A 22,885-nucleotide genomic window follows, 5' to 3' on the forward strand; every position below is an offset into this window, starting at 1 on the left:
AGGCGTGAGCCTCCATGCCGGCACCTCATTTCTACTTAGTGCTGAACAATATCCTATTGTACAAATACATTAGTTTTTAAAATTCTTTCACTTCTAAGGAAGATTTTAGTTGCTTCCAAAGTTTGGTGATTATGAATGAGGCTGTTATTAATATCTTTATGTAGGTTTTTGTGTAGAAATAAGTCTTGAACTCATTTGGATAAATACCAAGGAGCACTACTGTTGGATCCTATGAAGACAATAATGGCACTTATCTCATAATATTATTATGAAGATTAAATGAATATTCATAATGTCCTTAGAATCATGTCTGGCACATAATAAGTGCTATGTAAGTAAATGTTACATAAGATAAAAATAAAAAGTGTGACTTAAATAAGTGAGAGAGAAAGTACTGGAAGATAAATCAGGGAGACAGAAAGGGCAGAAGACTTATGCTAAACTTTGTAATGATTTTTGCTTTTACTTTGACTCAACTAGGAAGCAACTGGAGGATTTTCAGCAAAGGAACGCTATGACCTAACTTACATTGACAAAATCATTATGGTTGTTTTGTTAATAATAGATTGTAAAAGAGCCGGGTGCGGTGGCCCATGCCTGTAATCCCGGCACTTTGGAAGCCTGAGGCGGACGGATCACAAGGTCAGGAGTTTGAGACCAGCCTGGCCAACATGGTGAAACCCCATCTCTACTAAAAATACAAAAAATAAGTCGGGCATGGTGGCACCCGCCTGTAGTATGAATTACTTGGGAGGCTGAGGCAGAAGAATCACTTGAACCCAGGAGGTGGAGGTTGCAGTGAGCCAAGATCATACCACTGCACTCCAGCCTGGGCGACAAAGCAACAACAACAACAACAAAAATTAATTAGGCTGGGCGTGGTGGCTCACACCTGTAATCCCAGCATTTTGGGAGGCCGAGGCAGGCGGTTCATGAGGTCAAGAGATAGAGACCATTCTGGCCAACATGGTGAAACCCTGTCTCTACTAAAAATACAAAAATTAGTGGAGTATGCTGGCACACACCTGTAGTCCCAGCTACTTGGGAGGCTGAGGAAGGAAAATCCCTTGAACCCAGGAGGCAGAGGTTGTAGTAAGCCAAGATTGCACCACTGCACTCCAGCCTGGGTGACAAAGCAAGACTCCATCTCAAAAAAAAAAAAAAAAAAAAAAAAAAGAATAGATTGCACAAGTAAGGGTGGAAGTAAAAACAAAAAGATAAGCTATTACTTCTGATGGTGGTAGTAGTAACTGAAGATGGGTGGTAGCAATTAAATGAGAAAAAAATCAGATTATTAATTTTTTGGCCAGGCACAATGGCAATAGCCCATGCCTATAATCCCAAGCATGCTCTTTGGGAGGTCAAGACAGAAGGATTGCTTGAGCAGATGTTAGAGAATAGCCTAGGCAACATAGTAAGAGCCCACCTCTATAAAAAATAAAAAAAATTAGCCAGGTGTGGTGATGTGCATGGTGATGTACATAGCCTCTAGTACAAGCTACTCAGGAGGCTGAGGTTAGCCAGGTGTGGTGATATGTGTGGTGATGCGTGCCTGTGGTTACCAGCTACTGGGTAGGCTGAGGCAGGAGGTCAAAGCGACAATGAGCTGTGTTCACACCTTTGCATTCTAGCCTGGGCTACAGAGCAAGACACTATCTCAAAAAAAAGTTTTTTTGAAGTGAAGAGACAGTATGGCATGGATTGAACATGGAGAACGAGGGGGAAAAGAGGAGATACAGAATAATTTAAAGATCTTTGGCTAAGCAATTAGAAGAAAGACATTACCATTTACTTAGATGGGAACAGATGAAAGTATAGACTGGTAGTATAAAGAAGGGGAGTTTTATAAATCTGGGCTATTTGTTAAGACATTCAAGTGGAGATGTCACGGAGGCAGTTGGAGATGAGACTGAAATTCAGGGGAGAGTTCCAGGCTATGGATATACATTTCAAAATCACCATGAGCCCAAGATGAGAGTAAAAGAAAAGAGATCACTCATGTCTGTAATGCCAGTACTTTGGGAGGACAAGGTGGGCAGACCACTTGAGGCCAGAAGTGCGAGACCTGGCTAACATGGCAAAACCCGGTCGCTACTAAAAACACAAAAAAGAGCCAGGTGTGGTGGTGCACCCCTGTTATCCCAGCTACTCAGAAGGCTGAGGCAGGAGAATCACTTGAACCCACAGGGCAGAGGTTACAGTGAGCCAAAATTGCGCTACTGTACTCCAGCCTGGGTGACAGAGGGAGACTTGGTCTCAAAAAAAGAAAAGAAAAGAAGAGATGAGAGGAATAGTCCCAGGGGTACACCAATGTTTAGAGGATGGGAGATTAAGAGAATTGAGCAGAAGAGAAAAGGAGTGTTCAATGAAAGAGGAAGAACTAGGAGGGCATGACTCGATCTTTCCGAGAAGAAGGAGTTATCAGCTGTTTCACATGCTGCTGACTGGTCAAGTAAGTTGAAGACTGAGAATTGACCATTGGATTTAGCAATGCGGAAGTCACTGGTACAGCAGTTTCAGTGGAAAAGCCTGATGGGAGTGGGAAAAGAGGAATTATCTGGTTTAGACACTTTTTTTTTTTTTTTTTTTTTTTTTTTTTTTTGAGACAGGGTTTCACTCCTGTCCCCCAGGCTAAAGTGCAATGGCGTGATCTCTGCTCACTGCAACCTCTGCCTCCCTGGCTCAAGTGATTCTCTTGCCTCAGCCTCCCAAGTAGCTAGGACCATAGGCTCATGTCACCACATGCAAATTTGGTTCTTTTCTTTGTAGAGATGGGGTTTTGCCATGTTGCCCAGGCTGGTCTCAAACGCCTGACTTCAAGTGATCCTCCTGCGTCTGTCCCCCAAAGTGGTAGGATTACAGGCATGAGACACTACACCTGGCTTGGTTTAGACAATTCTATTAAGGAGTACTGCCATGAAGCATATTCAAAAGATACACATCTTTTGAGTCAAGGAGATTTTTAAGATGAGAGAAATTGGACTATTTGTAAAGTGATAGGAAAGAAATGGTAGAAAAGAAAAGAAATAAGAAAGAAGGGAGAAGATGGCTGGAGTAATATAGGGAACAGCAGGTGAAATGACAGCACAGGTGGAGAGGTTGGCCTTAGACATAAACACAAAGAGTTCATCCCAAGTAACAGGTTATATGGGCACAGATAAATATGTGGTGGCAAGAGCTTATAAAATTCTTTTATGATTGCTTCTATTTTATCAGTGAAACAGAAAGTGAAGAATATCAGTTACAGATGAAGTCAAAGAAAAAAGTGTTGAAGGTTTGACAAAAAGAATATAAAGAAGCAATCTTCTAGATAGCAGAAGAATGAGCTAAATGAAGTGATGAACTAAGGAAGTGAACCAGAATTGTGTGATAGCATCATAGGTCCAGTCCACTAGACATTGAATTATAGTGGTATCAGTCTGCATGGTCGTGCTTTTCTTCAGAAACATTCAAATACATGGGTGCAAATGTGAAGTAGGCAGAGTTATATTTAACTATGGTTGGAATTTTGTCAGGGAAATATGATGGTTCAATGGACAGGCAAGGGATTAAATAACATACTAAAAAACCTCAACTGAATAAAAATGGAAATAAGAATGAGCATGGGGGTCAGTGCAAAGGTGGTAGGATCAATGAATTGAACGAAGTCTTGGTAGGGTTGAAAACTGTCAGCATTGAAGTACTTGAGACAGTGAGTTAGAAACATGGGAGATGGTGGTGGCAGATGGGCGGATACTAGCAAATGCTATTTTGGTAATGACAAGATCAATGGTATGACCACGGAAAAAAGTAAGTGGCCAGTGTCAGAAGAGAATATGATCATTAAAGAAGAGGTTCAGGAACTGAAAGCATTAGAAGAATGAGCTACATGGATATTGAAAGCATCCAGAATTAAGACAGGGGTAATTCTGAAGAAATTAGAAGGCAAGTAGAAGCTAAAATTTAGCTAAAACTTTCATGAAATGACAGGAAATGGTCTAGAATTCTATAGATGATAATATAAGGAGAGCTGTAGATGGTATATATTCATGAAATTCAAAGTTGGGGAATTTAGGGAGTGGAAGATGGTTAGGAAGCAGAAATGAGGTACAAAAGGGACACCTATACCATCTTCAGATCAGTATGGGACACATAAAAAGAAAGATGTGACCTCTTGAAAGAACTACACGGAAGCCTCAGAGGTGGTTCTCTTAGAGTAAGAAAGAGACAGAAGTGTTCAGAAAAGAATTAAAGATGTGGGTTTTGCTGATGATTGACTGTGAGTTCCAGAGAGCACAGTGAAGTGTTTCAGGAGTTAGAGAGCAGTGGAAAATGATGTCAGAAACAGATGACAGCTATATGAGATGAGTCGGAGAAATGAAAGATAACCTAATATACTCAGAATGACAAACACAAATTGAGATAAATGGTATAATGTCATAATCAAAATGGTCTCAAGGCAAATACTGGTGACAAGGCAGTGAGTAGTAGGGATCAAGGACTAGGGTGTTGCGGTTTGGCCAGAGGTATGTAGAGTTCTAGAACTCTCATTCTCTTCAGTTGACAGTGACATGGAAGCCAGTGGAGGGGAGCTGTGGGTTTAGTACCAGAGCATGAGAAGTATTCCAAAAGAATGGCAAGGAACCAACTACTTCTGAGATAGTAGTGTGTATAACACCCTGCAATCTTTAGGGATTTTTGCCCCAGTGAGCAGTCAATTGCCAAGGACTTGACATTTCATATACATTATTTTACTTCATTCTCAGAACAATTCCATGAGGGAAGTGTTCTCATTGCAATTTTACAGATGACAAACCAGAGAGAATAAGGTTCTTTACATGCCACCTCAGCTCCCACAAAAAGTCCTGACAGACCCCAAACTCTCCATAAAATCTGAAGCAGAATTTCATGTGAAGATATCCTTTACTTTTATAAAGATAAAAATTTCTCTTTATTCTTTACCTTTAGCAAATAAATGAAGAAGTTATTTCATAAAAACTCATGACAGCTCTTTCTCTTACCAATGAATTCAATCTGAGCATAATACTCCTTTATGATAGTCCAACAAACTGTTGGGGGAAAGTTAGTTACATACTATTCTCTAGTCTTTATATATGATTGTATGTATTTAAAAAAAGAAAAGCCTACCTCCATAGAGATATACAGATTGAAGGAATTCAATCAACAGAAGACAGGTGCGTCAAAGTGCAGGCAGAACCATGAAGTAGTTAGTTTATGGGCCCAAGTAGGCTACAGAAATCAAAGAAAAAGAGAAAAGAAAGAGAAACAGATAGATTCACATCATACACCCCAGGGTTACAGAAAAGAACAAACATGGTGTCAGAATCTTAAAGTTAAATACAAGTGAACTGAAGGAGTAAGTAAATTCACATTACTTAGAAATCTCCACACACTGAGTACTACTCCTACATAATTGAAATTAATAAAATATTTTACTTTAGTTAAAACTAAAATGAAATTTTAAAACGAAGCTTGAAAAACACAATTGCCACGTAGTTGGCAAAAGTATTAATATTTTAATAGAATGAATTAAAAGACTCTACCAAGATGTTAAAGTTACAATCAAGTAAAAATTTTTTCACATGAAGCAAAATTTCAATACATGTAATTAAGATTCAAGTTTCAGCAGGATTTACAAATATATTGATCTAAAGCTATTATTCCTGAATTCAGGATGCTTTTAGGAACAACTTGTTACTTTCGGATTGATATTTGCACTGTTTCCTATTATTTTTATCTGTCTGCACATTTACCCAAGCTCCTTGAGAGCAAAGGCATGCACTGGATGGCCAAAGCATTGTTAGAAGTTGCAGCTATAAACCATGGATCCTAAACTAGAATTGCGTAAGAATCGCCTGGAGGACTTGTTAAAAACATATTTGGCACTGGACGGCCAAAGCACTGGTAAAAGTTACAGCTATAAACTATGGATCTTAAACTGGTTTTGCCTTGTTAAAAACATATTCTCAAGTCTCACCTCAGATTTTGGAAATTAGAATCGCTGAGGCTTAGAACCTTCTGTGTATAAAAAGATCTATGGGTGTTTCTGATGACAGACAGGTTTTAGGAAAACAAACTAGAACAGTGGTTTCAGAATTATTCTGAAGTCTTAAAACTCTCAAGAAATATCACTGGGCTTCTCTCACCTGTTTCGGCACAAAATAGTCTCACTGCTATAGTTTAGTTTGTCAGACCCTTCCAAACTCATGTGGAAATCAGATCTCCAATGTTGGAGGTGGGGCTGAAGCTGAGGTGTTTGGGCCCTGGAGGCATATCTCTCATGAAAGGCTTGGTGCCTTCCTTAGGGTAATGAACGAGTTTTCACTTTTATTAGTTTCATAAGAGCTGGTGGTTAAAAAGACCCTGGCCCGCCCCTCCTCTCTCTTGTTTCCTCTCTTGCCACGTGATCTCTGCACACCCAGGTTCCCCTTTACCTTCCACAATGAATGAAAGCAGCCTGAGCTCCTTACTAGATGCAGATGGAACAGAGATGCCCCTCATAAGGACTATGCTTCTTGCAGGGCTTGTAGAACTGTGAGCCAAAAAAACCTCTTTTATTTATAAATTATGCCAGCCTCATGTATTCTTTTATAGAAATAATAAATGAATTAAGACATCCATTTTTATCTATTTTGTGTATTTACTCTGCTTCTTAAAATCCAAAAATCACAAGGTCGGACAGGGCAAAATGATCTCACCCATATGAGAATTAAACCCATGATTTTGGCATCAGAGCTGACCTAATCCAAAGATAAAATAGCAGACAGATAAAAAGACCAGGACTGATGAACAGAGAATATTTGTTAATGATAAGAGGAAAACCTTATAAAAGCAATTCTATAATCCACTCACTTTTATTTGTTGGATCCTAAAAGAACTTATTCAATACGTGACTGAATTGCATAATAGAATTCCAAATGGAAAAAAATATATATACAAATATATTGAATTAATTGCACATACTTATTTTTCTTAGGAAAAACTACCTTATTCTCAATTTGCAATTAAAAATCCAAAATGTGTCTAAATAAATCTGAAGCTTTGTGACCTTACTTCCTAAAATCCAAATTCTGCCATCCCTACCTCTGACTAAGAGACAGATGGCGGCAGGGAAGGCAGCAGTAGCTCTGGGCCAGGTGTTCTCCCAGAGAAAATGATTTCCCCATAAGCATAAGGTTTGGAACCTGTGAATATCTTTTAGATCCTCCCACCACCTACTGCAGAAAATTAAGTTATGTGTTGTTGAGGAAAGCAAGTAAAAATGCTAGTTACCTCCTCCCATCCTGGGCTTGGATATTCCCTCATAGTATTGGGTCTATATATCCTGGATTTTCAAATTCTCCATTCCAAACACCCTACCTAATAAAAATGTATGCTCACTGGATATTCAATTTGAGACACCCAATCTTATATGTAGATACAAACTCAAGGGACTGCTTTATTAAATGAAGCAGCATAGTATTTTTACTCACCTGTTTGAATACACATACTAAGCAGAAGATGGACTGAGTAAGAAGCCAGAAGAGCAACTGTCATCAGCAAGAAACTAAAACATAAAAGAACACCTGGTCAAATCCTCCCAAAAGTTTGCCTTTTTTATGGTATCTACAAAAACGAATTTCTTAACAGTCAAATATTCAAAGGAACTATCTCTGAGTAATTGAATTATGTTCATTAAGGAAGAAGATACTTTTCCACATTTTTGTATTTATCAAATTTTATTTATATAAAAATATCCTGATTTTAACATCAAAAAAGAAAAACCAAACTTTATTTAAAATACAAGCAAACTTCCTCATTTTGCATTCTTGTCTGCTGACTGCTGAAACAGCCATTAAATAATCTTGTAATATTTCCCTTTTACGACTGGTTTTCTTTCTATTTGAAGTCTAAATAGAAGTTTTACTTATGCAATATCAATGTCTTCTCTTTTTCCCTTCTTCCATTTCCAGTGATGTGGACCTCTTATCATACATTGACCTTATTAAGGTGTATTTAAGATTTATTTAGACAATATTTTCTAGCATCCACTAAACACATATGCTCTCCAAACCAAACCAAAATAATGTAGTTAACACACCTCTAATGACACAGTTTGAAAAATGTGCAAACAACGTAATGATTGAGATCCTCTCACCAACAGTGTGAAAGAAAAACCACAGATAATTTCCCATTTATTTTCAGGAAGACAGTGGTGGGACAGGCTTCTATAGAGCTATCCCCAATGAATTGCCCCAGTCATTGAAGAAATTTTCTCTCTGTGGTCCAGTTAATACTTGTTAATAAGTAACAAAATTGAGAGGTAAAGTATACATGTCATTAAACCGACATCAGAAACTTCACAAAATAACAGTTTGGTATCACCAAAAAAGAGGCTTGATATGACTGGATTAGCACACATTCAGTAGTATACATCTGCATGTAAGACCCTGGTGCATAAAATATGATTTTTCAAAGAGAACCAGAAAATAAGTCCTCTGACTATGTCTTAGAGTGTTATATATAGTTTTTAAGTTTTAAAAATAACAAAAGTTTGTGAATACATTCCATAATAAAAGCAAGTTGGGTAACTTAAAAGTTGCTTTGCTTAGCAAAAATTCAAAAGAAAAGCAGGAAATAAAACTATAACGGACTCCCTATGCACTTTAAATTTCCTAGTAAATACGTCTGCTTCTGTTGACAAACAAAACCAACTTGTTGTTCATTCATTCTATTAGCCATGTGGTGCTAGATGCTAAGGATAAGGTCTGGTTATAAAGGACTTCTTTATTTTTTAAATTTTTTAGACAGGATCTTGCTCTGTTACCCAGGCTGGAGTGCAATGGCCCAAACATGGCTCACTGCAGCCTTGACCTCTCTGGCTCAAGCAATCCTTCCAAGTAGCTAGGACTATAGGCACATTCCACCACGCCGAGCTAATTTTTGTATTTTTGGCAGAGACAGGGTTTCACCATCTTGCCCAGGTTGGACTCAAACTCCTGGGCTCCAGTGATCTGCCTGCCTGACCTCCAATTATAAAGCGTTTCAGTTTAGTGGGAAGATTAATTTGCAAACATATCATTATAACAATTATAACAGAATGAATATACAAAGTACTACGAGAGCACAGAATATTCAAGATGGTCTTCTATTTGGGGCAAACTGGTCTACAAGCCAAGTCCTGAAAAATAAAAGAGCAGGGAAAAAACACAGGCTTGGCCTCGGAAAGTGAAATAAGACTACTTAACAATACAAACAGAGAGAAAGGAATGAAAAGATTATGTGTTGTATTTGCACTCACAAAATTGTTATTTAGAAGTTAGTCTATATGGCTTTGATTCACTTTGGCCAAGGAGACACAATGAATATGCCCCTCTTAAGGTTATAAATCAATGTGGACCAAATTCCCAGTTTCAAATTTTAAGAAGCTATGTAGTATCCTTCCAAGCTACAGACTAGCAACAAGAATAGCAAGAAAAATGCTAAAACTCCAGAAATTACTTAACTAGAAATTGTATAATAGCAGTTTCTGGAACTGATCTACTTCTCAGTATATTATCAAAATGGAAAAAAATGTGACGGCAAAATATGAAGACTCACCTAAATCCAAGGATACCGGTATTAGCCATAACATAAGCTAAACCAAGGATGCCACTTCCCATGATGGCGTTCACCAAATTAAACACTGAGAAACCAAATGAAACACCTGGGGATCCCTGTCTGTGAAGTTCCTGTAGGCACACAAATTTAGTAGTGTTAAATGTTTGGATGGTGAAGTTCAAATTTCATGAAGAAATTCCATAAATGAAAGGTTATGGAAAAAAGCTGCGAACCATCAGGCTTTGTATGACAGACACACACTGGTTGCTTAACCAACACTAATTTCCTTCCCACCTCCCACTAGTGCAGCTCCAGGAATCTAGAGTTTCTTAGGAAAATCATTTCCACCAGTACAGAAGACAGGTAGGGTTCAGGAAGGGACATGACTAACTTTGTGACTGTAAGAGATGAAGATAGGATAGGAATGGGGTGGGGAGGGATTGGAGAGATATGGCCTTTGTTCATGTGATTACTAAAGAATTGCTGAGTCAACCTGGGATGCTGTGGACAGTTGTTCCTCTTCAATTACCAGGACTGCACAACTAATCTCTACTTATATACCTAATGAATCAGTTCTACCAAACTGGAAGGATGGTCAGGTATACTTGCAATGACAATATTAGAAATAGAAGCAATTCACATTGTTCTGGCGGTATCCCTGAAAACATCCCCTTCCCCACAAACAGCATTGGGAACAAAGTCCTGGAAACAGTGTCTAGGACTTGAGTTAAAGAGCGAAGTGCCCACTGCACAGGCTTTAGGGTCAGGAACGTGCTATGGACTTACTACCAAGCCACTTCCATTCTACCGCTAAGAATTTCTGTATTAAAACGTTTATTACTCGCCCTTCCTCCATGACTAAGTCGGAAAAGGAAAATCCTGGGACTCTTGCAAAGATCTCACCAGACTGGTGGAGTAACGAAGGTGACAAAGATACTAACAGCACTGAGTACATAATCCTAGGGACGTTCATCCCATCACGTTCGCAGCTTCCACTCAACGCTGCATCTCTTCCACCTGAGGCTTTCCAGCTTTTCTTTTTCGGGTATGCTAGGCTGCTATCACATTCGTAACTGCGCCAATTTCATCTGAATCTCGGCGGCTGCCTTCAGGCCCCAATTCCCCAGGGTTCAGACTCCAGCGTCTCCCCTGTCCCGCTACGGTCCTACTTCTTTTCTGGGTCTTATCTGGCAGGCGCTTAAGGGAAGCCGGAGGGCGTCAGTAGCGGGAAGCGAACAGAGCCCACTTACGTTGCTTAGCAACGGACTCAACTCTTCGGCCTCCGCTTCTTCAGGCTGCTGGGCGGAGACATTCCAGCCCTGCTCAGCGTTGAAGCTCCCCCAGGACGCCTCCATGCTGCTCTCCAGCTCACTACCAGGTCCATCTGCGAGGCTCTACCCCAGCTCTGCTCTCGAGTCGCCGGTCGCGCCAGAGGCGGAGCTATGAGCCCGGCCCTTCCGGCGCTCCGTACCTCACCAGGTCCGGGAAGGAAAGGACGCTCGCCCTCTCTGCGGCGAGCAGTGATGATGTCATCGACGCCCGCCAGTCCAGCCACTACCCACCTCGGAGCGGTACCGGAGCGGGAGGTGAGGGGTCGGCTCGCGGATCCAGCTGCAGAGCGACGCGAGGAATTGGAATGGTGCTTTGGTAAGGTGGCGGCCGCGGTAGGGACTAATGATCCAAGGGAGGTACCAGTCCGCCCGGGGCTGCTCTCCGCCTCGTACTGCCTGGACACGAAAACGGCGCGAGGTCACCCACCAGCCCAGGTGTTGACCTTAGGTCAGAGTTACTGGATAGTAAGGAAAGGTTCAAAAGCCTTTCGCCACATTTTACTAATGGGAAAACCGAGACTCACAGTAATTTATCCAGAGTCACCCAGCTGGTCAGCTGCTAGACCCAATTTGAACTCTGACGGCGTAGACTAAGTTGCTTTACAGGATTCTGGGACAGGGTCGTTTTCCCTTAAAAATAAATTCGTTGGTATTTTAAAAGACAGTGAATAACTGATTCTGTGCATCTAACACTCAGCAAAACTCTCGTCCGCAGAATTCAGAAACCTCTAGTTAAAGGCAGGACATGCGGCAGTAAAGCATCGAAAACAAACAACAGAGCAATATATTAAGAACACAAGCACCGAAGTCAGTCAAAACTAGGTTTTAATCCATGCTTAGCCACTTACCAGCTGGGAGACTTTGGGTGGGTTACCTTACTTCTGAGCTTTAGTTTACTCATTTACAAAATGAGGGTGCAATACTGCACACCTCCCAAAACTGATAATGTGCATAACGCATTTAGCACAGCATCTGACACAATAAGCACCCACGAGACTATCCTAATAAATATCGCCACTAGTAATGGTCATATATAATGACGATTTCATTTAGAGATGACCGTTTAACTCATACTTCAGCCTTCCAATCCCAAATGTATTATCTAGAAAATTGTGGCTGGAGAGGATTATTGAGTATGGCTGATGGATCACTAAGCAGCAGGTGAGTTAAAGGTGTAAATTTAACGTATACTACTATTATCTACCACTAATATGACTTCCTGAAAAAGTCACTTTTTTCTGGAAAAGATGATATACTTCCCATACACCACTAAACGTTTTATTTGTCAGCGTTTATCAGGTTATTTCAGATAGTAGAATTTAGATTTTTATTCTCAAAAGCTGTTGTGTGTGAATTATTATTATTATTTTTTTAAGGATCTTATGGAGGCCATTTGGATTCTCAAGAAGACTTCTGAAACTGGAAAGCCATAGCATAACTGAATCAAAATCATTAATTCCACTAGCTTGGACATCCCTGACACAGACGCTTTCAAAAGCACCTGATATTCTCTTATTGGGTCAAAGAAAATTATTCTCAACCATGCCAGAAATAGAAACACATGAGAGAGACTCTGAATTGTTTTCACCACCCTCTGATGTCCGAGGCATGACAAAACTTGATAGAACAGCTTTTAAAAAGACAGTCAGCATTCCAGTGCTTAAAGTGAGGAAAGAAGTAGTCAGTAAATTGATGCGATCCCTTAAAAGGGCAGCATTGCAGCGCCCAGGTGTAAAACGTGTAATTGAAGATCCAGAAGATAAAGAAAGTAGACTAATCATGTTGGATCCCTATAAAATGTTTACTCATGATTCCTTTGAGAAAGCAGAACTCAGTGTTTTAGAGCAGTTAAATGTCAGTCCACAGATCTCTGAATATAAGTTGGAACTAACATACGAAAACTTTAAGTCAGAAGAGATCTTGAGAGCTGTGCTTCCTGAAGGTCAAGATGTAACTTCAGGGTTTAGCAGAGTTGGACATATTGCACACCTGAACCTTCGAGATCATCAGCTGCCTTTCAAACATTTAATTGGTATGTGTGTCATAGTAATATTTGTGAATTTGAAGAGAACTTGCAAATTTTTCATTTTAGCTTTAAGAATTATTTTTTGGGGGCCTGGTGTGGTGGCTCATGCCTATAATCCCAGTACTTTGGGAGGCCAAGGCGGGCGGATCACGAGGTCAGGAGATCGAGACCATCTTGACCAACATGGTGAAACCCCGTCTCTACTAAAGATATTAAAAATTAGCTGGGTGTGGTCACATGCGCCTGTAGTCCCAGCTACTTCGGAGGCTAAGGCAGGAGAATCCCTTAGGGAGTCGGAGGTTGCAGTAAGCCAAAATTGTGCCACTGTGCTCCATCCTGAAGACGGAGTGAGACTCTATCTCAAAAAAAAAAGAAACAAAAAATTTTTTTAGTGCCAAGTTACAGAGGTAGAACATTTTATCATGTTAACTTTAAGCTAAATCTTGAGCTACATACCCTCTTTTGAGGGCCATTTTGGAATATCGTCTTTAGAGTCATAGCAAATTCCAAATACTGGTCCAGGCTTTTGTGTACACAAGTACATCAGTGTAGATTAAACTTGAATCACATGCTTTGGCAGCTACGTTGAGCAAAGTTCTTTTTGGTACACAAGACTTGTTAGGCCTTCAGGGCTGTTAAATACTAGGTTTCATAAATTTGGGTACTTTAGAGCCAAAAGTGTAAGATGTTTACTTATGCATTCATTGATTCAACTATTTGAGCCTGTTCTGTGTGTCAGACACCATACTGTCCTAATATACATTTATTTTATTTTTATTGATGAAGGGCATGATAATGGATAGTGGTAACATAAGTCCTTAAGCAGATCCTTGTAATTGTGACTGGGTACAAATGTCAAGTGTAGGCATTCCTATGAGTCACTGCCTACCCTAATTCAAACATCCCTCTGGCATTCCTATTTTATAAACTTTCTTTCATAGAGGCATTCATACATTAAAAGTGAAACATTTTAATACAGTAGTAATTTTAAAGCTTTTACTATAGACCTTCAGAATAGTTTTTTTTTTAATTTATAAATTTCATTCCTCATTTCAAACTAAATTCTGTACCTTAAAAGTTGAGTTCAAATACGTGAAGCAGAAAGGGAAAGAACAATGATTAATTCGTTTATTGATATATTCAAAAATAAGCATCTGATTATCAGAAATTGGACAAATGCTGGTTGTATTTCAGGATATTGTGTAATTGGGTACTGTGTGCTGACTTACAAATCAAGTTATCTTATGCAATAAGATAGCATATGGATTTTTATAACTTTTTAAAGTGCTATATATTAAAAAATATATTCATCAATAGGCCATCAGTATGCCAGTTCTGTAGCTTTTCTGCTCTGAAATAAATGAACATTTAATTTAGATAGGATTCTGAAGAATCTATGTTCCTTTTTTTGGAAACATTGTTTTGCTGTCATATATTTCTAAAGTGAAGGCATTTGTTCCAAACCCGCAGTAAAACAGACATTTGGCCTGAGGCCAGCGGAACTGACGGATGTTGTACTGTTTTCCGAGGCCATTTGTTGCCAGGCTCCTTACCTCTCTTTCCTTTCTTCCCCAGTTCTCTGTGATCTACTTTTTTGGTTCCTTGTTTATTGGTTCGTTTGAAAAGATTTAGTAAAACATGAAAAAATAATAGGTAGACCGAAACCCAACATTGTGTGTTTGTGTTGGCGACTGTCAAATATTAACTTTAGTCATCTGTTGAATTTTTTAAATTGCATGCCACATTACATTGTAGGTGCAGTTTTTATCAACTAAAGAAATACAACTCATTTCTGTTTCATATTAACAATTTTAGCTTTTATTTTACAACCAATAGGCAGTATTTACAGATTTTTATTTTTTCTTTTAGGTCAGGTTATGATTGACAAAAATCCAGGAATCACCTCAGCAGTAAATAAAATAAATAATATTGACAATACGTACCGAAATTTCCAAATGGAAGTGCTATCTGGAGAACAGAACATGTTAACAAAGGTATGTTTTATTATCTCCAAGTAAGGTGTATATCAAGATTATGTTTAGAATCAGAATAGATGACAAAGATTTAAAATACTTACAACAAGAGTATGTGAGAATGTGAGCCCTTATGTATGCTGTTGATGGAATAACATTGATAAAGCCTTTTCAGAAGAATTGGTTAAATTCTTATATAGTGATACAATGGAATATTTCCATCATTAAAGTTTTTTTAGCTCCATATTTGTTAAAATAAGTTGTCTATTGATAGGCTGACAATGAAAGCAATATGTGACAAAAAGCAAGTTATAGAGCAGTATGTATAAAACAGTTCTTGAAATATATTTAAACCCTCTAGGTTATACTCAGAAAGACTTTTAGTTGGCAGAAATTTGCAGAAACATTTCTACCTCTGTAACCTTAGTAATTTGCCAGAAGCATCTGTTAGGGTTGGGAGGGGGAAAAAAAAAACACGTACAAATTGGGAATTAAGGTCCTGGAAAGCAGATGACGGAAGATGTATCTATCAGATTTATAGAACTTAGGAATTTTCTGGCATTTGATTCTTCATCCATAAATTAAGGAGTTTAAGATGATGGCTGAGGTCATACTGCATGACTGTAACTTCAGTTTTATTTTCTGTTTTTTAAGGTGTCTACTACAGTAGACCCAAAAGAAATATTACAAAGTCTTTTGTTCAAGACTTAGCTTCACTGTATATATTATTTGGTTTACCCATGAAAACTCAAATTTGGGAAAGGAAAGAGAATCTGGGAATGATTCATTCTATACACTGGCTCTGATTTAGAGACAAAATTTGCAAAGTTCATGTAGGTATCTAAAAACATAGTAAAATACCTCAAAATTCAGTGACACATCTAGCATGGCTCCCTTTTACAAGCACAAAACTAAATAAGGAGGGACGCTTGTTTGCTGCATAGAAGTACTATCTGCAACTTGGCTACTCACCATGAAGATATGGGTGGTGTGTCGTTTCAAAACTGTATAGGTTTTGTCTGTCTGGTGACAAAAGTGAGTATAATTAAGCCAGTTAGTTGGCCAGTCTGAAAAATTGCTTATATCATTTGGTAACTAATTTATAGCCATGACCCTTTAGGATTGAGATGGAGAGACATTTGGCTTTGAAGAGATGATTTTTTTCTCACCAATAAGTCTAAAGCAGTGTATCAAATGGCTCTAGGAATAGCATAAACACCTTTGAAAATGCCTTTAGATGCACTGTTGTTGGCTCTTATAGTAGTAAATTTAAATGTGTATGTGTTTGCGTGTGTGTATACACACTTATCCAATATCAATGGTTAGGATTTAGGACCAAGGAGATTAACCAAAAGTATAACACCTTTCTTCAGGTTCGAGAAAACAACTACACCTATGAGTTTGATTTTTCAAAAGTCTATTGGAATCCTCGTCTCTCTACAGAACACAGCCGTATCACAGAACTTCTCAAGCCTGGGGATGTCCTGTTTGATGTTTTTGCTGGGGTTGGGCCCTTTGCCATTCCAGTAGCAAAGAAAAACTGCACTGTATTTGCCAATGATCTCAATCCTGAATCCCATAAGTGGCTGTTGCACAATTGTAAATTAAATAAAGTGGACCAAAAGGTGAAAGTCTTCAACTTGGACGGGAAAGACTTCCTCCAAGGACCCATCAAAGAAGAGTTAATGCAGCTGCTGAGTCTGTCAGAAGAAAGAAAACCCTCTGTGCACATTGTCATGAACTTGCCAGCAAAAGCCATAGAGTTTCTTAGTGCTTTCAAATCACTTTTAGATGAGCAGCCATGCAGCAGTGAACTCCTTCCTATAGTGCACTGTTACAGCTTTTCCAAAGATGCTAACCCCACTGAGGATGTTCGTCAAAGAGCTGGAGCTGTGTTAGGCATTTCCCTGGAGGCATGCAGTTCAGTTCACCTGGTAAGAAATGTGGCCCCAAACAAGGAAATGCTGTGCATCACCTTTCAGATTCCTGCTGCTGTACTCTACAAGAACCAGACCAGAAATCCAGGTGAGCAGTTTCTGGAAAATTAAATGTAAACCTTGCCATTCAATTGTGACTAGTTCCTCCTTGTTTAACAAATTGTAGTACAGTTTTAGTTCAGTCTAATAGAAAGCTCTTTCATTAAAATAGTAAATCTGCAAGAATGTTATTTCATATCTAAGTTGACTAGATTAAACATCTTAAAAATGCCTATATTGTTTGTTTTTTAAGAGTATCTTCAACTGTTAATATCTTACCTAAAATAGGTTTTCTGGATTTGTTACAGAGAATTGCGAAGATCCGCCTCTTAAAAGGCAGAGGACAGCTGAAGCCTTTTCAGATGAAAAAACACAAATTGCTTCAAACACTTAATTGGAAATGTTTTCTCCATCTCCCTACCAGACTTACATATAGCAAAATATAATTTGTATTATTAAATAAAATTTTAGTGTTCAGTTTTTACTATTGAACCCTTGTACTTTGCCTTATTTTATAAATTGAGGATTACGAATTAAACTTTAACTAAAATAAGTCTACCAAACACATTCCCTGTTATCTAAATTATAATATGTAATTATTTTATAATCTAAATTATATATAATTTTTATTAGATAAATATGATTAAATACTTTCGTTCAGGGAAAATCATTTATGAAGGCAGGGTAATTGAGTACTGACTAGCAAGACACTAACACCACTTTGTAGTTGTCCTTTATATTACTGCTCCTTTACTACCAATTAACTATCACCATAAAAGTAATAAAAAATGGAAGTTATTTAGAACAGGGCAGACAAACTACATCCTGCAGGCCAAATCTTGCCCACCGCCTGTGTTCATATGGCCTGTGACCTAATAATGTTCTTATATTTTCCATTGGTTGAAAAATAAAAGAACATTTTGTGATACGTGAAAATTGTATGACCTCTACTATGTATCAGTTTTAAAAGTTGAACTGTGCCTATCGCAGTGGCTCATGCCTGTAATCCCAGCACTTTGGGAGACTGAGGTGGGTGGATCACGAGGTTAGGAGTTTTGAGACCAGCCTGGCCAACACAGTGAAACCCTGTCTCTACTAAAAATACAAAACTTAGCCAGGTATGGTGGCATGTGCCTATAGTCCTAGCTACCCGGGAGGCTGAGGCAGGAGAATCACCTGAACCTGGGAGGCAGAGTTTGCATTGAGCTGAAACCACACCATTGTACTCCACTCTGGGTGACAGAGTGAGACTCCACCTCAAAAAAAAAAAAAAATTGTATGATATTAAGAGTTTCAGAGTTCATATAAAGTTTGATTGGAACATACCATGCTCATTTGTTTACATATCATCTGCAGCTATTTTTTGTCTTTAATATAGAATGCTCATGAATTTGCATGTCATCCTTGCACAGGGACCATGCTAATCTCTATATTGTTCCAGTTTTTTAGTATATGTGCTGCTGAAGTGAGGACTGTAGCTGCTTTCTTCAAACAACAGCAGAGTTGAGTGGTTGCAACACATACTGAATGTGACTGGCATCATTTCACACTTCTTTTTGGCACATCACAAATCACTGATCTGGTTGTGACAACAGCATTTTGAGTGCCATGTATATCACATGAACCCACATTTTTTATTACCAGAGCATATTATAGCAAAACAAGAAAAGTGGATTTTGTTGTATTTTTAAAATACAGTAGGGTGTAAATTATTTTGATGTTCAGTTAGATGACAGAGCATCTATAGCTATGCTAAAAGAATAAAATAACTGCTGACATTACCAGACAAACCACACATCACAGTATTCCCAACTCACAGGCAAGCAACTGTCAGAAAAATTAGAAAATTTAAAATGGAAATATCAAAGCAGACTTTCTTCACAACATGAAAATGAGGCTGTAACCAAAGTAAGTCTCCAAGTGAATCATTTGTTAGCCAAGCAAGGAAAGCCATTTACTCATGGTGAATTAGTTGTGTTTGGATGCAGCAGCTGAAGTAATGTGTCCAGAGAAAATAAACTTGATAAAGACTACTGGCCTTTGGCAAGAACAGTTGCTCAAAGAGTTAAGGACATTGAAAGCAACATAAACAGTCACTTAGAAAATGATTCTGGATGGTTTTTTTGAATCTATTTTTATTTTTACTTAGAGACAAGGTCTTGCTCTGTTGCCCAGGCTGGAGTGCAAAGACAGTCACAGCTCAATGTAGCCTTGAACTCCTAAGCTTGAGATCTTCCCATCTTGGCTTCCCACAGCGTTAGGGTTACAGGTGTGAGCCCCTATCTGTGGCCCTCGTGAATGGTTTGGCAGCATCCCCTTGGTGGTGTCCTCACGATAATGAGTTCTCATGAGCCGGTTGCTTAAAAGTATATGGCACCCGCCCCCCACACTTTTGCTCCTGCTTTCGCCATGTGAAGTGCCTGCTCCTGTTTTGCCTTCTACCATGAGTAAAAGCTTCCTGAGGCCTCCCCAGAAGCAGATGCCAGTGCTGTGCTTCCTGTAGCCTGCAGAACCAATTACACCTCTTAAAAATTACCCGGTTATTTCTTTACAGCAACGCAAGAATGACCTAAAACACAAGGCAAAACAACTTTAATATGAAATATACTATAGTACAGTCATTTTGACAATCAATATTTGAAGCACAATATTTGAAGCACAGTATCTTTACACATTTGTCATGCTATCAGAAGATAAAACAAAAATTTCCATTCTTACAAATTGTAGCAAATATATTTTCTGAGTTCAGCATTTTTAGGGACCTTGGTGCAAATGCAAAGAAAATTTCTCCTTTTCAAAATCTATATAACTGCAATTGAGGTTATGCAATCTAATTTTCAGTAACAAGTGATTAAAATAATGGCATGCTAAATGGCAAATTTCAAGGGAAAACTCTAATAGAATTTTACAAATGCTTTCCAAGTGATTTCCATTTTCCAAATGATGAATTAATTTCATGTGCCCCTGGATCGATAGCAGTATTTGGCAATACCTATCTGTATGAGAAGATATTTCTAAAGATAAAATATGAAAAATCTCATTACCATTAGTATTAATGGTTAATGACGGTTAATGATAACCCTTAACAGGCAATCATTTACAACTGATTTTGATCACAGGGAACATTTACTTAGAACCCTAATTAAAGGCAATGTTATTCACCAAAAACGGCATTACAAAAAATTGGACTATATTTTGCATTTTGTCAATTAAAAAAGTGTAGGAGCAGTGTGAAGAAGAGGCAAGAACGACCCCATGCAACCAAACCCTGCGCGCCGCTGCATCCAGCACCCAGCACCTACGTCCCGCCACCGCCACCATGTCCAAGAGAAAGGCTGAAGGGGATGCTAAAGGAGATAAAGCCAAGGTGAAGGACAAACCACAGAGAAGGTCTGCAAGGTTGTCTGCTAAACGTGCTCCTCCAAAGCGAAAGCCCAAGCCTAAAAAGTCCCCTGCAAAGAAGGGAGAGAAGGTACCCAAAGGGAAAAGCTGATGCTGGCAAGGAGAAGAATAACTGCAGAAAAAAGGAGATACCAAAACAGTCCAGGCCAGAAAACTGAAGGTGCTGGAGATGCCAAGTGAAATGTGTGCATTTTTTACAACTGTATACTGGTGACTGTACAGTTTTAAATACTATTTTTTGTCAGTTTTATAAAAATGCAGAATTTTGCTTTCCTTTTTTTTGTTGTTAAGCTATGTTGTCAGCACACAGAACAATTCATTGTTGTTTTTTGGGGGAAGGGGCATATGTCACTAATAGAATGCCTCCAAAGCTGGATTGATGTGGGGAAAACACCTTTCCCTTCTAGTTTTGAGAGACTTCCTCTTGGCTCCCAGGAGGAGGGATTCCCTTTGACACACATGGCCACCTTGGCACAAAAGCCTTGTGGTATGGAAGAAGAAATTCATTTTTATGTCCTCTTCTCCCTTTCCATCTTTCAGCACAGACTTAACTCCCTTAAGCCCAGACATCTGTTGGGACCTGACCCCCAATCATTGGTTACCAGTGTGTCAGGCCATCTGGACTTGCCAGTGATGCCACTGAGATGGCACCTGTCAAAAGAGAAGTGGTTCCATTTCTAGATTGTGGCTCTTCAGATAACTTCCGCCATTTTAATTTCACTTCCTGAAAGTTCCAGCTTGTGAAAAGTTGTTAAACAACATTCTAAATGTGAAAGGTCAACCCTCACTCTAAACTATTCCTGTTCAGAGCATCAGGTAAAGATTTCATTGGGTTTTCTAGTGGCTTTCTGGTTTTTGGCAGTCCATTGAAGAAAGGAGTTTGAAAGTTATATACTGTTAATGATTGTCTGCCCTGTCCTGCCTGAAATACCATGATTGTTTATGGAAAGTATCGTTAATAAAGCTGGATACAGTTTGAAAAAAAAAAAGGGGCAATTTGCTTTACCTCGTTCTGTAAGTAATATCCTCGATTTTGCTTGTTACCACTGCAAAGCCTAAAATATTTACTATCTGGCCCTACAGAAAATGTTTAAGAACCCTAATCTAGATAATTAATTACAAATTCAAATGCCTTCAGAAGTCTGGCAGGTCAGGTAACGAATGAAAGCAATAAATGGTAAGCAGTATAGGGATGTAATAAACTGGAGCCCTCATTCCTTACTTAAAGGAATTACATTCAAATTGTTTTGAAACTCAATCCAAGTATAGTACGTTAATGTCCTAGGTTATAAAGCATGTGTACAAATGACGTTCTTATTCATACATGTAAAGTGGTAAGAGTCTTGTCTCCCTTTAGTTACTCTGGACAAAATATGCAATATGTAATTGTAAAGGAAACAGAATCCTTAAATGTATAAATTAACATTTTAACTTCCCCCTTTTCCTTCAGAGTGGATAAGTGAATATGTGATTATCCTTTATTTAAATCTAGGTCCATCCTAAACTTTCAGATGCGATACCTAGTAAATGAGTTCCTGATGAATCTACTAGAAAATGACAGCTAGAAAGCTCATTAGATACAATTTTTAATTTTGTTAACTTTTTGACAAATTTTCTGCCACCTTAATTGGATTTTAAAATAATTACCTGAAAACCTGTTGACAGCCTAAAGACAGCTTATTAGAGAAGTGTTGGTGAAATATTCATTGAATCAAATTAAGGAATACTAAGTAATCGTGCCTACTAACTATGATGTAAATGCATTCTGTACGATTAATACCTGCTTAAAAGGAAGTATAGTTAGTAAAATCATTTTCTACAGCATGAATTTGTCAGAACTTCTCTTAGGACATCAACAAGTTCATTTAGTTGATGTCATTTATATCCCATAAAAGATCTAGATACTTGATCTGTAGAACTTCCTGGAAGTCTTATGAAGTTCAATTACCCAGGACTAGTTTTAGCACAGCTGTTGTTTGCCAGTCATCTCTAGAGCATGGATTCTGGAGTCTGGCTGCCTCAGTTCAAATCTTAGCTCTGCTATTTTTAAGTTATGACTGTTGGCAACTTACCTAACCTCTGTCTCAGCTTCCCCATCTGTTAAAATGGGGAAAATAATAGAACTGTTCTGAGGATTAGGTAATAAAGAAAGCATGAAGCACAGTGCCTGGGACACAGGTAATATAGTAGTTGTTAACTGTTACTTCTGTACTCATAAAATACTTTAAGACTTAGTTCATGTAGATGAAAGACATGTACAGCCTTTGTCTCTTGAGAGTAAATCACTCAGAGGGTAGGGGATAAGCACCTCAATTTAGAATATTTCTGTTGCTTAGTAAATTCAGTGAATTCACTAAACCTCAGTGAATTGTCACTAGGTTATTTTTCACCATTCTCTTTGATCAAGTAAGGTCAGTTCACTTCTAAATTTGGGCTATTGAAAAAAGTACAGCAATAGCAAGTGCAAAATGTTTACAAATGTATAAAGGTTTTGGAATTTATTTGCCAAACCAGGTGCATGCAATATCCACAATAAGGCAGGCTCAAAACAAGTCTTAAAACCCTTGATATATTTTATTAATTCATGCATTCTTTTAA

At 38.5% G+C, this 22,885-nt stretch overlaps 2 protein-coding genes and 1 non-coding gene across 10 annotated transcripts in view; 1 reads left to right on the forward strand and 2 right to left on the reverse strand.

Annotated features, from left to right (window-relative positions):
* Window positions 1-11,068, reverse strand: part of SLC38A6 (solute carrier family 38 member 6) — a 62,485-nt gene extending 51,417 nt beyond the window's left edge. For 2 of the 6 annotated variants that reach the window (XM_074393157.1, XM_003924405.4), the window contains exons 1-3: window positions 10,830-11,066; window positions 9,580-9,710; window positions 7,473-7,546 (exon numbers count right to left, since the gene is read on the reverse strand). In XM_074393157.1, coding sequence (XP_074249258.1) covers window positions 7,473-7,546; window positions 9,580-9,710; window positions 10,830-10,934 — 310 coding nt within the window. In that variant the 5' untranslated portion in view covers window positions 10,935-11,066. The other 4 variants (XM_074393161.1, XM_074393159.1, XM_074393156.1 and 1 more) reach the window with 3 other exon arrangements.
* A 64-nt stretch (window positions 11,069-11,132) lies between these two features.
* On the forward strand, window positions 11,133-22,787 carry TRMT5 (tRNA methyltransferase 5). 3 transcript variants are annotated; one of them, XM_074393155.1, is made up of 5 exons: window positions 11,133-11,226; window positions 12,287-12,942; window positions 14,806-14,930; window positions 16,283-16,934; window positions 20,104-22,787. In XM_074393155.1, the coding sequence occupies exons 1-5, from the start codon at window positions 11,216-11,218 to the stop codon at window positions 20,106-20,108; spliced, it is 1,449 nt and encodes a 482-aa protein (XP_074249256.1). In that variant the 5' UTR covers window positions 11,133-11,215; the 3' UTR covers window positions 20,109-22,787. The 3 variants fall into 3 exon arrangements, with proteins under 3 accessions (XP_074249256.1, XP_003924455.2, XP_039325224.1); XM_003924406.4 differs by lacking the exon at window positions 20,104-22,787 and adding an exon at window positions 17,194-17,377; XM_039469290.2 differs by lacking the exons at window positions 11,133-11,226; window positions 20,104-22,787 and adding exons at window positions 11,242-11,345; window positions 17,194-17,377.
* LOC120364127 (U6 spliceosomal RNA) lies at window positions 18,254-18,358 on the reverse strand. The gene has a single exon (XR_005579475.1). It is a non-coding gene; the product is annotated as a U6 spliceosomal RNA (small nuclear RNA).
* Window positions 22,788-22,885: the final 98 nt, after the last annotated feature.

The sequence above is a fragment of the Saimiri boliviensis genome, chromosome 2, assembly GCF_048565385.1.
Source record: "Saimiri boliviensis isolate mSaiBol1 chromosome 2, mSaiBol1.pri, whole genome shotgun sequence".
NCBI lineage: Eukaryota > Metazoa > Chordata > Mammalia > Primates > Cebidae > Saimiri > Saimiri boliviensis.

Bases quoted from the DNA above. Each gene is read 5' to 3' on its own strand.
- TRMT5 (XM_039469290.2), top strand. From the start codon at position 11,254: ATGATCCAAGGGAGGTACCAGTCCGCCCGGGGCTGCTCTCCGCCTCGT. The intron at 14,931-16,282 runs GTATGTTTTATT...ACCTTTCTTCAG, and splicing joins AACAGAACATGTTAACAAAG to GTTCGAGAAAACAACTACAC. The intron at 16,935-17,193 runs GTGAGCAGTTTC...GATTTGTTACAG, and splicing joins GAACCAGACCAGAAATCCAG to AGAATTGCGAAGATCCGCCT.